Source organism: Salmo salar, chromosome 09 (assembly GCF_965601325.2).
Source record: "Salmo salar chromosome 09, fSalSal1, whole genome shotgun sequence".
NCBI lineage: Eukaryota > Metazoa > Chordata > Actinopteri > Salmoniformes > Salmonidae > Salmo > Salmo salar.
Genome location: NC_138299.1, coordinates 97,458,055 through 97,470,188, shown reverse-complemented (window position 1 = coordinate 97,470,188; position 12,134 = coordinate 97,458,055). Strand labels below are relative to the sequence as shown.

At 40.6% G+C, this 12,134-nt stretch overlaps 2 protein-coding genes across 3 annotated transcripts; one reads left to right on the top strand and one right to left on the bottom strand.

Moving 5' to 3' along the window:
* Window positions 1–568: 568 nt before the first annotated feature.
* Window positions 569–4,934, top strand: nudcd2 (NudC domain containing 2). 2 transcript variants are annotated; one of them, XM_082955467.1, is made up of 4 exons: window positions 569–998; window positions 3,610–3,658; window positions 3,789–3,940; window positions 4,174–4,932. In XM_082955467.1, exons 1-4 carry the CDS (start codon window positions 810–812, stop codon window positions 4,255–4,257), a joined length of 474 nt encoding a protein of 157 aa, XP_082811593.1. In that variant the 5' UTR covers window positions 569–809; the 3' UTR covers window positions 4,258–4,932.
* A 41-nt stretch (window positions 4,935–4,975) lies between these two features.
* On the bottom strand, window positions 4,976–11,754 carry LOC106612230 (cyclin-G1). Its single transcript, XM_014213212.3, has 6 exons — window positions 11,575–11,754; window positions 9,295–9,558; window positions 8,774–9,027; window positions 7,661–7,739; window positions 7,214–7,324; window positions 4,976–6,497 (listed from the first exon to the last, which is right to left on the bottom strand). Exons 2-6 carry the CDS (start codon window positions 9,556–9,558, stop codon window positions 6,306–6,308), a joined length of 900 nt encoding a protein of 299 aa, XP_014068687.1. The 5' UTR covers window positions 11,575–11,754; the 3' UTR covers window positions 4,976–6,305.
* Window positions 11,755–12,134: the final 380 nt, after the last annotated feature.

Sequence of the window (12,134 nt, the reverse complement as noted above, 5' to 3'; positions counted from 1 at the left end):
TATAAACTTAGTAGGTTGAACCTTTTAGGATTGGTATGTTTATTATCACACATAATTTATATACATTCAATAAACTATAGAGGACTACAATTAGAAAAATGTTATTTTACTCACCAGGTCAAAGTGACCAAAATCAGAATCAAGATACCCATCCTTGCCAGCAGGTTATGCAAAACATTCCCTGTCAAACTCTGAGTGTAAATTAAATAGTCAGCCTTTCTCTGTCCTCCGCTAGTCTAAAGTGAATGTATTTTAAACACAAGGATTTGTAAAGTAATCGAATTAGGAGATTAGCACAGAAAATCCAATCCATGTTTAGACTGGGACACTTGTTAGGAAAAGAGAGTGATTACAAAAAAGCTGGGGAAATGTAAACATTTTAACTGTTATTGTATACTCGGGGAGCTATACTCTTCCAGTTGTTAAAATGTATGAATCTAGGATGGAATTTCAAGGATATTTGTGTTATTTTTAGATCAAGATTCTTGACCCCTTGAGCATTGCGCGTCTAAACAGCAGGTGGCGCAATCTGTTCTATTCGGCGGTTGAGCCACCGGAAACTCTTTTAGCGAGGAAGTAACTCCAGGATGTTTCTGGAAGAACTGGCTGACTGGCGCAAACACTGTCCCGTTCAACTTTGGTAATATTGTCTAGCTAGTTTATGCATATACGTATATGTTTTGGGAAGGTTACATATCGTTATGTCGGTACAAGTTAGGACCTGAATATCGTTTGAGAGAAACAACATTTAGCTAGCAGGTTAGCTAACTATCAGATCAGGAGGTGTGAGAGGGTCGCTAGCCAGCAGCATGTCGGTTCACTTCGAGGAGAGAAGTGGTGTTATCCCGTGTAATACACCATGGGGAAACTGGTCCCAAACCATGGAGGAGGTATTTATTGAAGTGAATGTACCTCGTGGGACGTCTGGCAAAGAAGTAAAATGTAATCTGGGATCCAAACAGATAGAACTACACGTCAAAGGACAACAAGTCTTCAAGGTAGGCATCACAACAATCATTTTTCAAAGTAAGGTAGTGGACGTTAATAAGGGTTAGTTACATGAACAAAATCAGACCATTCTGGAATGAAAATGGATGGCCCTCCCTTTAGCTAAAATATATTTAACCTAAACCCTCCCTGAACGTTTGAAAAAAAAACAACAAGTGACCCTCCTTTACCCCAAATAATAATCAAAACAAAGTGGATAGCAGAGAACACGTCTACCGTTTAACCTCACTTCTTGGACAGACCAAAGCCTTAGATCTTAGTCCTAAGCATTACATGGCAACGTGGGAATTTGGATGGCACACAGGCCTGCGGGACAGAAAGTTATGGATTCGCAGACCACGATGGACAAGAGTAGGGATGAAAAGATCTCCTTTATAGTAAAAGCATTGCATGATTCTATCATCATGTTTGCAGGTCTGAGGAAAAATACATGTTTTAAAAAATGTCATGCAGTTTTACGTCATTTTAGAATCATTTTTTAATACCACACAAATGACTGAAATTGCAGGCTAAAAATGGGCAGAGAGAGAGGCCTAATGTCTTATCATATTTCTCCAATGCCAAATCAGTGTGTCTTGTTTGCAATAAAACTGTCCCTGTTTGCAAATAATTAAATCTGAGATGTCATTAGGAATCTGAGCATGGTACTTAAAAAAGTTAGGCCTACCTTTCCTACCCAGACATAGGCCTACCAACGCAGAAAAATGTAAGCTTTAACTGCTGGCTACTCTTCCATGTCTTATCCCAATGAGAGAAGGTCACCAGTGTTTCCTTAAAAGCCGTCAGGGTTTCTACATCTTCTATTTTACCAAAAGCGAATAGCTTTAATCAATTTGATTACTTCCCAAGCAAAGTCTATTTTCTTGTCTCCTCGGCTAAAGGTTGTAGCTCCGCCTCTAAACATCAAAGAAAGGAAACCATATGCATCATAGTAATGTCTTCACGGGTATTTTAAAGCTTGTTTCTAGAATAAAACATTGCAGATCAAAACGCTGTTATACAGTAGATCACTTTATATAATCAGATCTGTTTTTATTTTCTTCAAAATCTTAAACTAACAAGGGGTAGTAGGTCTGTGCTTTTTGCCATTTTCTTTCATTAAAGGTAGGTCTATGGCATACCCCCCCAATTCGAGTTTTGGTTTTAACTTACCCTACCTCCATGTCAGTGACAGACTGTTATTTAAAGAGTGCATGGTGGATGAAAGAATTGACAGACAAATCTATGGATATAGCAGCCTAATTTCATCTGTCAAACAGGTAGGCCTACCTGTTAATTCTTAATTAGAAAGAAATAGGCTCTCTTATTAATACAGTCTAATTAAAATGAAGACGTTGAAATTAATTATGCTTATTTGAATTTAACTTTTAGCATCATGAGCTGTCGATTTCGAATTAATTGTGCCGTTGCTGCTTCAAGTTTCAGCACTGGAATCTGTCTTATTGTGAAGTCATTAACTCTGATAAATACATCAGGGGTAAGAAACCTAGTTATAGTAGTAGCAAATCAGTTATAGTAGTAGCAAATCAGTTATAGTAGTAGCAAGCTATTGAAGTTGATCTCCGGTCCTCCTCCGCTTCATGCCCTCCATCTCAAACTGAACAGAACATAGGCTAGTCCACAAGCAAGATTCTTTTCAGAAGAAGCCTTTTCCCTGAACAGCCATTGGTTAGGCAGCACACAGAAAACGTTTTTGATCAGTAAGAGCTGAGCAGGCGGGGGTTCATGGATGAAGTATCCATTGCCATGTGTAATGCAGCCTAGTTTATTTAACACCATCCCAGCAGCTATTTTAGAAATATAACTTTGGTCTGTGCTTCTCTGAGCATGCACTTCGTAGCCAATAGCAGCTATGGATCATTTGATTGAGACCACACTAAATAGCCTATAGGCACACTTGATATTGCATGCCCAGCGGAAAATCAGAGATGAGGGCGGCATCGGGCACACATCAATATATAGCCTAATAAGCAACTAATTTTAAAACATTGAGAAATATTTCATAAATTACAAATTAATGACCCTCCCCTGGACTAGATTAAAAAATACTAACCCCTCTCCTTGACTGAAATGTAAAAGCATGACCCTCCCCCATTTTCCTCCAGGTAACCAAATGTGTACATGCTGAGGCCATCCTTCCAAAATATCTAGTTTTACCTGCATAGGTGACTCCCAGATAATTATCATTACCACTACACTTATTTTCCCAAGTACACATTATTTAAAGTAACGCACGTATAAAGATGTAGCTATAACATAGTTATCTACAGTCCAGAATGGTTTCTTGGTGAAGGTGCTTTGTTCTCTGATTCAGGTCAATCTAACGTAACAGGTGTTAAAAGGCACCTGAGCAGAGTTCCCACATCTGTTTTTCCCAGGAGAAACGGAAGTTAGGTTGAAAATACTGTATCCCTGAAAAAAAAAACGGTTTTCTGGCAAACCTGTACATGCTAGATTCAGGTGAATTTTGGTAGTCATGTGATTGTAAACTGCAAGCTTATTGGTCCAGTTTTAATTACCTGTTTTGTTTGCTTTGATTGGTTGCAAGTATGCTGCAGGTAGGATTGTATTTGCTTATAGTCATGTCTCTTGTACTTCCAGGGTAAATTATTTGGCATCACTGTTGCTGATGAAGGAACGTGGACATTAGGTGGGTTTCTACTAATTCAATCAACACAATGATTGAATGTAAACCTGGCATAATAAATCCGTATTTTAGCAGATATTGGTTGAAAATAAAGCCTAAGTGGTCACTCTCCCCCTCCACACGTCTTTTTCAGAGGATAAGTGTCTGATCCGTATCGTGCTGATGAAGACGAACAGGGAGGCAGGTAACTGCTGGTCCTCTCTGCTAGAGGGAGAGTACTGTGCTGATGCCTGGCTCCAGGACCAGATGCAGAGGAAACTAACTCTGGAGAGGTTCCAGAGAGAGGTGAGTCATGGTAATACCACTAGTCATTTCCATAGAGGTGATCAGTGAAACAGACAGTCCCACACAGAGCCTTAACACTGACTATACTTCAATAGCCTAAGTCCTCAGGCCTCTTCTACATTATCTGTAAAACATGGATAGATGAAGGCATATTAACATGCAGGCTTTCTGTACTGCTTTCACTTCTCTACATTAAATGAATGTTGCTGTGTCACTTCCCACTCTGTCAACAGAACCCTGGCTTTGACTTCAGTGGAGCAGAGATCTCTGGGAACTTTGCAGGTGGTGGGCCAGACTTCTCCAGCTTGCAGAAGTGATAGTTAAACAGCAAAAGGGACTCACCCACTGTACAGTACGCCTGAGACTGTCATATGGACACTTGAGGCTTGCTAAGGCCTACAGGTGAAGAGATTGTGCTGCGTTCATAACCAAGTGGGAAGGTGGTATTTACCACATACGACTGGGGAAAATCCACGTTAAGGCCCCTCCAACTCGTAATTACCGGTGGGAAACTTTTATATCGGCTATCATCCCTGAGCACCGACTTCTCCCACATGCTGACCTCTTGTCACCTACAAATGAAATTGCAATTTCAGCAGTTGTATCTAAATGTTTTTGAACACTTTTACAAGTATGCTAGTTCTTTTATTTTATGCTTGGTGTTTCTCAAACGTTCAAAGCATATAAATGCATCCGACTGATATTTTCTACTTCACAGCTGGTAATTACCACCTTTCTGCTTGGTTATGAACTCAGGTTGAGCAGTTGCCTTTGGGCAAAGAATAGACAAAGAATATTCCAATCAATCATTTGAAACTATAAGCCATAACTGTACAAACCCACACCCTGCCTTTCCTTTCAACCCTCGTATGCATTTAGGATTGGCTTTTTTTATTCTGCCAAACCTTTCAGAATGCATTGCCATAATTCAGTTAAGTAGCTGTCGGTATGGAAATCTGCTGTGTGGATTTATAATAAATTGTTGAAAAATGGTCTTCATGGATTTGGTTTCAGAACATTGACAGTGCAACCAAACAGCTTTTCAATATCATTTTATTGAAAGGTACAAACACATGGGTTGAACAGGTGGTGTAGTTCCAACTTTAAGGAAAAGTTTTCAAATTCCAGAACATCAACTTCAAATTCTTAAACTTCATTTGTCAGATCAATTGTGGGGCCTACGGTCAAATGCAAATAGTTTGATTTGCATTTGCTAGACCAACTTAATTTCCTATATCTACTGTGCTTACTTAAGTGACTTAGAGTGCATTTGCAAATGGTTGTTTTTTAAAGGCTAAGATTTTGCCACAAATCGAGGTAATTCAACATCACATTTTGTAATCGTGATCCATCTGTAACCCTTGTTAGTAATAGTCAACATTACATTAGAAGATAGTGGTTGTGTCCAAAATGGCACCCTAGTGGGGTACCATGTCAACCACAGCCAGTTTCAGCATGCTATCCTGCAAGCTAAAACCAATGCATGTGCAGGATCATCACATCACTGAGGAAACCTCAACAAACGTCCTCCACAAGTACAAAAAATATATAAATATTTCAATAGTAAAAAAAGAAAACGTTCACCTTGGGTAGAGGAGTGTGCATTTTTAGGCTAGTTCATCAACCTAGGGTGGAAGTTAAGGGTTTTGGGTCCGATTTCTTGGTTCCATTGTTTTGCATTTTCACAAAACCCTTCTCCCTCCTCTTCCACATAGTGGACTGAGGACCTAGGTGGTTCTATACTTCATTGCTTAAAACCAGCAACCACAATAGAATACTATGCAGAGTATTCATGTTGCTACTGATTCAGATAAGAACATACTGTATACACGCGTGCAAGCATTTCAACCAGGAAGGATTTAACCTTCGCTAGGTGGCAGCGGATAAACCCACTTGACCGGGCATTACTCCCTTAGTGTGCCTTCTCAATGGTACCCTATTCCCTTTAAAAGAACAAATCAGCTCTTATCAAAAGTAGTGCACTATATAGGGAATAGGGTGCCATTTCAGATGCACACCTAGTCAATGAAGCAGATGTAGGCTAATAAATAGTGAGCTTATTCAAAAAGTACCATGAGAACAAAAACCAGGAGAAAGGGGGAAATAAGTTTGTTACAGGTTTTCTCCTTAAAGAACTGCATTATCCATAATGCAGTTCTGTAAGGGAAATGGGTTAGTGATGGAGGTAGGTGACCACGTTAGCAACTGTAGAGTACCAGAAGTTGTAGTTTGGGGGGCTTTGTCAAATTCTCCCCCATTAAACTGAAAAACAAAACATTTTTAGGGGAGACATGGTGGTAACCTACTTCTCCTTTTGTATCAGTGTACTCCTACTTTTGTATCGGTGGTCACCCAGCCCCAGGCTTCAGTAGGCAGACTCGGGGATTGTGGGCATATGGGCGATCTTGTAGTAGCTGTGTTTCAACGTGCGTTGCGTTCTGCCAGAGAGGATCCAACGAAGCCTCTGGCCGTTAGGCCTGGAGACCTTGGTGGTTGAATACTCAATCAGACACTTCATAACCAACTCTGTCACGATAACCAGGTCTCCTTCTCGGACCTGAGGAAATGTGAAGAAACAGGGAGAGGAAAAAACAGATTTATCATGCAGCACGTCCGAGTATTATTTTAAAAACATTTGGTCTGTTTCCCCCTTTCTGTACTGCATCATTAAAAACAATCCAGTGATGGTTCCCAATTCCAAAGGTTAAATTACTCCCTCAGGTCACGTTCTAAATGGCACGCGACCTACATGATCAATCAACTTGCCTACATTTTCCATGAACCCGCAACATTAGGTAATCCGTTGGGCAATAGTCCCTGGGGCTCCACCTCATAGCCAACAGTGGATGTGGCTCAAAAGGCACCTTATTCTCTGTAGTGACTAATACTTTTGACCAGGCCCCATAGGGCTCCATTCGGGACACAGAACACCTTCCGATGCTGGGTTGTGTTCATTAGGCACCAAACGGGGGACGACAACCTTGGACTTGTCCAATAAGAAACTTGTTTTATTTGAGTGTGTCTCCTCTCGTTTTCCATTGCAAAACATTTCAAACGTTCACGGTTGTCTGCCCTAATGAACAAGACCCTGGTTAGTATCCTGTTACAACAGACATGTTTGGAGAGTGATATGACACTGGGTGGTAGCCTGAGTCCCAGATCTGTTTGACCTCTTGCCTACAGCTATTCCCAATGTTTGGTGTGACAACATAGGCGCAACACAGTACAAACAGATCTGAGACCAGGCTAGCTGGCTAGACAGTAAACACTCACAGTGAGTTGCTGCTGGAGAGACTGGAAGGCGTTCAGTAGCTTGTCTATGTGCTCATGGTCATGCTGCTCCTGAAGCTCCAGGGCCAACAAGGACAGGGCAAGCAGAGAGGGCTGTGGAGAGAGAAAGAGGGGGAAGAAATTAGGTTAGTATGAAAACTTAATATTAAGAGTGATCACATATACATACACACATATACACACACACACTTTAGTCGAGTTTGAAACTATTTTGAGTGTCTTTTACCCACATGCTCAAAGCGCATCAACCCCCACCCCTTTCCCAAGTGCCCTGCCCAAAATAGACCTAAATCTGATGTCACAACATGAACTAGCTACATACACCCCTTGCTCCTGTATTTTATAGGCAAGTTAAATTGGTTTGCTTAAACAGATTCCGAATTAGACCAAAACACATTTGTTTTGACACAGAGAACTACAGCATCTTACCTTGACTTTGGAGAAAGTGAAAGAGCAATGGCAGGCTTTCAGCTGTGCTTCTAGTCTCTCAACGTTCATGATATCCTTGCTATGGAGAGAGAATTTGTTTTAATAAATTCTGTTGCTTGTTGAGTAAGGCATAAGAGATAAAGGGAAATTGTCTTATGTAAATGACATAAGAGATGCACTGAACAAAAATATAAAACGCAACAGGGGTGGTGATACAGTCCTTGCCATAATATGGACTTGTTGATTGAAATGCATTCCAGGTGACTACCTCATGAAGCTGGTTGAGATCATGCCAAGAGTGTGCAAAGCTGTCATCAAGGCTAAGGGTGGCTACTTTGAAGAATCAAAAATACTTTGATTTAACACTTTTGTTACTACATGATTCCATGTGTTATTTCATAGTTTTGTGATGTCTTCACTAGTATTCTACAAAGTAGAATATAGTAAAGAATAAAGAAAAACCCTTGAATGAGTAGGAGTCCAAACTTTTGACAAGTAGAGTATATATGTGAAACTGAGTTTCAGTTAAATGCATCAACTTTATCCACATTATCCAAATCCCCCCGATATCCAGCCACTACTTTTAGAGAGTATTCACAGCATGTGTATGAACACAAGCCGTCAGACAGGCTCAAACAGCTGCTTTGTGGAACGGCTTTATAATGAACAAATAATGCAACAGCTGCTTTATCTACTAACCTAGTGCACAAGTTCACTGCAGGTAATAATTAAAAAAAATAATCCTAATTATGAAAAAACGTATTGAAAATCATACCGTGGGTATCTCAAAATACCCTGGTATACGGTATCTATCAGGCGTGTCAAACTCATTTTGTACCGGGGGCCGCATTTGGTCTCCCACGAAGTGCGGAGGGCCGCACTAAAATTAGGTGATTATTAGCGAGCTGGACACAGTTAAGAAACTATGAATGTAGGTCCATTATCATTTCTACCTTTTGTCATTTTAAAGTATATTGAGTTAGTATCTTATTTTATTCAAAACACCCATGGGCCAGATTGGGACACCCTCTTATGGACCCGCGGGACAAATGTTTGACACCCTTGTTATATACGGTATACCGGCCAAGCCTACTATATCTACAGTCATCGTACCAGTCATCTTCAAGCGTGTCCTGTATCCGTCTGTAGAACAGCCTGAGGAAGTGGAGGGCTGTGGGGGCTTTGACCTTCCAGTAGAGTTTCTGCAGAATTATCTTCTCCATCCTCATCATGTCGGACACGGTGAAGCGGTTCTGGCTGATCCGGATCAGCTCGTTGGCCATGGGGACATTCTTCTCCTCCTCCGTGGTCTTCACAGCGATGTAGAAACAGGACAGGCCCACGCATGACAGGTGCTTTGGCTGGATCTGGGGATGGGCGAAAGGTTAGTTTTAAAATGAGAGTTCTTGAATGTCAATCATTTTAGGGGTAATCTTTGAAATATTTTCACAGTAAAGAGCCTGTACAACATTCTTCTGATATTACAGAATAGACATGTATGATTTTACAGTCCGTGCACCAAGTAACAGTCATTTGTTTCCCTGTTTGTATTGCTTACTCAGCTAAAACCAAATGAATAAAAAGACAGATTGGAATAATTCCTCATCAAACCCTGTCTGATGTCCAGGCCTTACCTTCATTACAGCGAGGAAGCGGTCCAGCAGGTTGACGGCCAGGGAGAAGGTCTCTGCGCTGAAGCCAAAGAACCTGGTCAGAGACAGGAGGTCCTTCACCTCATACTCCCTGAGCCGGGCGGTCATCCTCAGGCAGTTGTCATGGGCCGTCTCAATGATCCTCAGCCCGCTCAGCTTGGGCTGGTACCTGAACTCCTGGTCAGTCAGAGCCTTCAACTGCACAGCAAAGGGCAGCGCCCCTGGTCCAGTCACTGTGTGAAGCATCTATGGAGAAGAGAGAATGTAGTTAGGCCATTATTAAAGTACATTATTCATTCATGGGAATTGATTGTATGTTTCAAATCAACTTCATGATTACTGTCACCATCGGTGGAAGGGGGACAGAATGTATGTTGTTAATTCAAGGGAATTGATTACTAAGAGGGGTGGGTATAATTTGTGGAACGTTCCAAGAGGAATCTGTTCCAAAAACTTTGTAAAGTACAATGATGCCAACGAACAAGGCATACAAAAGTTGCGTGAACAATTCACCTAGCTAACTAGCTGCCGAATAGGCATCAACTCACCACGTAGCTTATTCTTAATGTTTGTCCATGGGCTATTAGAGTGAGGAGATATTTTTCGGCATGAACGTGTTAAGTGAAAAACTTAATGAAATAGTCCACTTCCCAAGCGGTATCTTATTCGGCCGCTATTAAACTTTGTATGTGTTTGTTGGCAACCTTGTTATTTACAAAGCTTTTCAAACAGATTCCTGTTGGAAAGTTGCACAAATTATACCCACCCTAATAAGAGCTTAAATATTAAACGTTTTCCACAGTTTGGACAGTCACCATTTCGTTACATCCGTGTAAGAAGAGGGATAGTATTTCACATCAACGTGATAAACCATGAGTAGCCTAGACTTATTTGAGATCAACTTAAAACAAGTTTGGGGATGTTTTGGCAGTATGTGTCACAATGGTACTGGTATGTTGGAAACGTGTCAGTATTTTTGGGGAAGTTATTGCCCAAGGCCATTACTCTTCCCTAGTAGAGTCAAGACTGTTCCTTCCTCCATCGATCGGGGTATTCAACTGGGCATCCCGGAGCCAGGCTACTGCAGGGGGTCCACCAAATTTTGTTTAATTTCAATATTTGTTGTTATATTGCTAGCAACAGAATGAATTATACCTACAGTAGAAAATATGAGAATATCTTTCTAATGATGCCAACTATTTATCAACTCCTAATATTGAGCCTATTACACTCACTGGAGTATCTGATATGGGCTTTTAAAAAGCTATTAGGTTACCAGTGCCAGCCACTGGCTGCTGGTAAGCTTTGACTTAAAAAACAGCTGCTCTTAGCGAAAATGTGTTTTGGGTTACCTTTCTAGTTAATAAGCTATAGAGTTTATTTACACTTCATCTTACAATTATATAATGTGGAGAAATCAAATAATGAAAAGTATCTACAATTATTTCTCAAATGTTGATTACTTCTCCTTGCCATTATAATTCACCTGATGATAAGAGGTATAATGTGGGTCCCTGGGTAAGGTAAGGTTCAAGTCCCCTGAACTAGATACTACAGTTATTCCCTACTGTTCACCATGATCTCTCGAATTGTTAACGAACTGGATCGAACTGGTCTGATTCCTACTATAGAGGTTGCAACTTCCTCCTGCATGGGACATGTCTGGACATGTTCAAAAAGTAGGTCGTCTATCACATACAACCTGCCAAATTATATAAGTATCTCTGTGTAAACCATTAACAATACAGTTGAAATGGACAATAAACCAGTACCATTTAAAATAGAAAACGACAAAATCTTTCGTGTGAGACGTGAAGGGAAAAAAGGCAAGGAGCCATGCTTCATTACACACGCAGAGAGAGGTCTGCCGTGATGTGTCTGGACATGTTCTCTGCCCATAGAGACCAATGGGCGACCCGAAACACCGACGGTAGCGACTTAAACACAACTAATACTACAACAACGTATACATATTTCTGATCCAAACACCACGTGTCTGCATTATCAATTGATTTTAGTGTTAAAACTTGCATCTACAACATAGATTATTTACAAAACAGGCGCTTTTATGAGTTGAAGGCACAGCAAATGGACAGCAGGCCATGGCAGAAATACACCGGTAAACCCCGTTAAGGCTACAAAATAACTAAGCGACCATTTAGGATATCGTTGAAACAATATGGCTACATAACGACACGGTTTACCATTGTAGCTAGCGCCTGGAAGCCAAAGAGAAATAATGGTGAAAATGAGTGCTCTTACCTTGTCTTTGATATGAGGCGCGTTGGTCGTTGTAGTGAAAAGGATTAAAGACAATAGTTACAGGAAAAGATTACAGTATGTACTTTAAATAAGAAAGCTTTCAGCAAATTTAATTTCACCTCCTATGCACACCCCTTCCCCTTGGCGTAAGGCGAAAGAAAAGGTTGTTTTTTTTTGCCTTTAGTACTACTCCAAGACCATGCCCCAAAATAGCAAGGTCTAATTGGCCAGTGGTGAAACGACACACACCTCTTCTCAGTTTTCATTCGATATAAACCCATCAATCAGCAAGAAAGTCACACCCTTCACAGTAGTGGGTGGGGTTATGTTATCATGGGGAGAGTGGAGTCCATATTGTGGACACGCTGAACAGTTTGTTTGTTGCACAAGGTCTATGGTTGCACAATGTAAATGGCATCTCTAGAATCATTAGGCATATACCTGTGCTGTGTGTTAAACTACTGTTATAAATTGAGTTTCCATAAATGTAATGCATGTAAATTATTTATGAACCATTGTGCATTTAGTTCCAAACAACCATTTGCAGATTGTCTTTCTTC

Bases quoted from the DNA above. Each gene is read 5' to 3' on its own strand.
- LOC106612230 (XM_014213212.3), bottom strand. From the start codon at position 9,558: ATGCTTCACACAGTGACTGGACCAGGGGCGCTGCCCTTTGCTGTGCAG. The intron at 7,740-8,773 runs GTACGATGACTG...CTCTCTCCATAG, and splicing joins GACACGCTTGAAGATGACTG to CAAGGATATCATGAACGTTG. The intron at 6,498-7,213 runs GTGAGTGTTTAC...ACATTTCCTCAG, and splicing joins CTCTCCAGCAGCAACTCACT to GTCCGAGAAGGAGACCTGGT.
- nudcd2 (XM_082955467.1), top strand. From the start codon at position 810: ATGTCGGTTCACTTCGAGGAGAGAAGTGGTGTTATCCCGTGTAATACA. The intron at 999-3,609 runs GTAGGCATCACA...TTGTACTTCCAG, and splicing joins AAGGACAACAAGTCTTCAAG to GGTAAATTATTTGGCATCAC. The intron at 3,659-3,788 runs GTGGGTTTCTAC...CGTCTTTTTCAG, and splicing joins TGAAGGAACGTGGACATTAG to AGGATAAGTGTCTGATCCGT.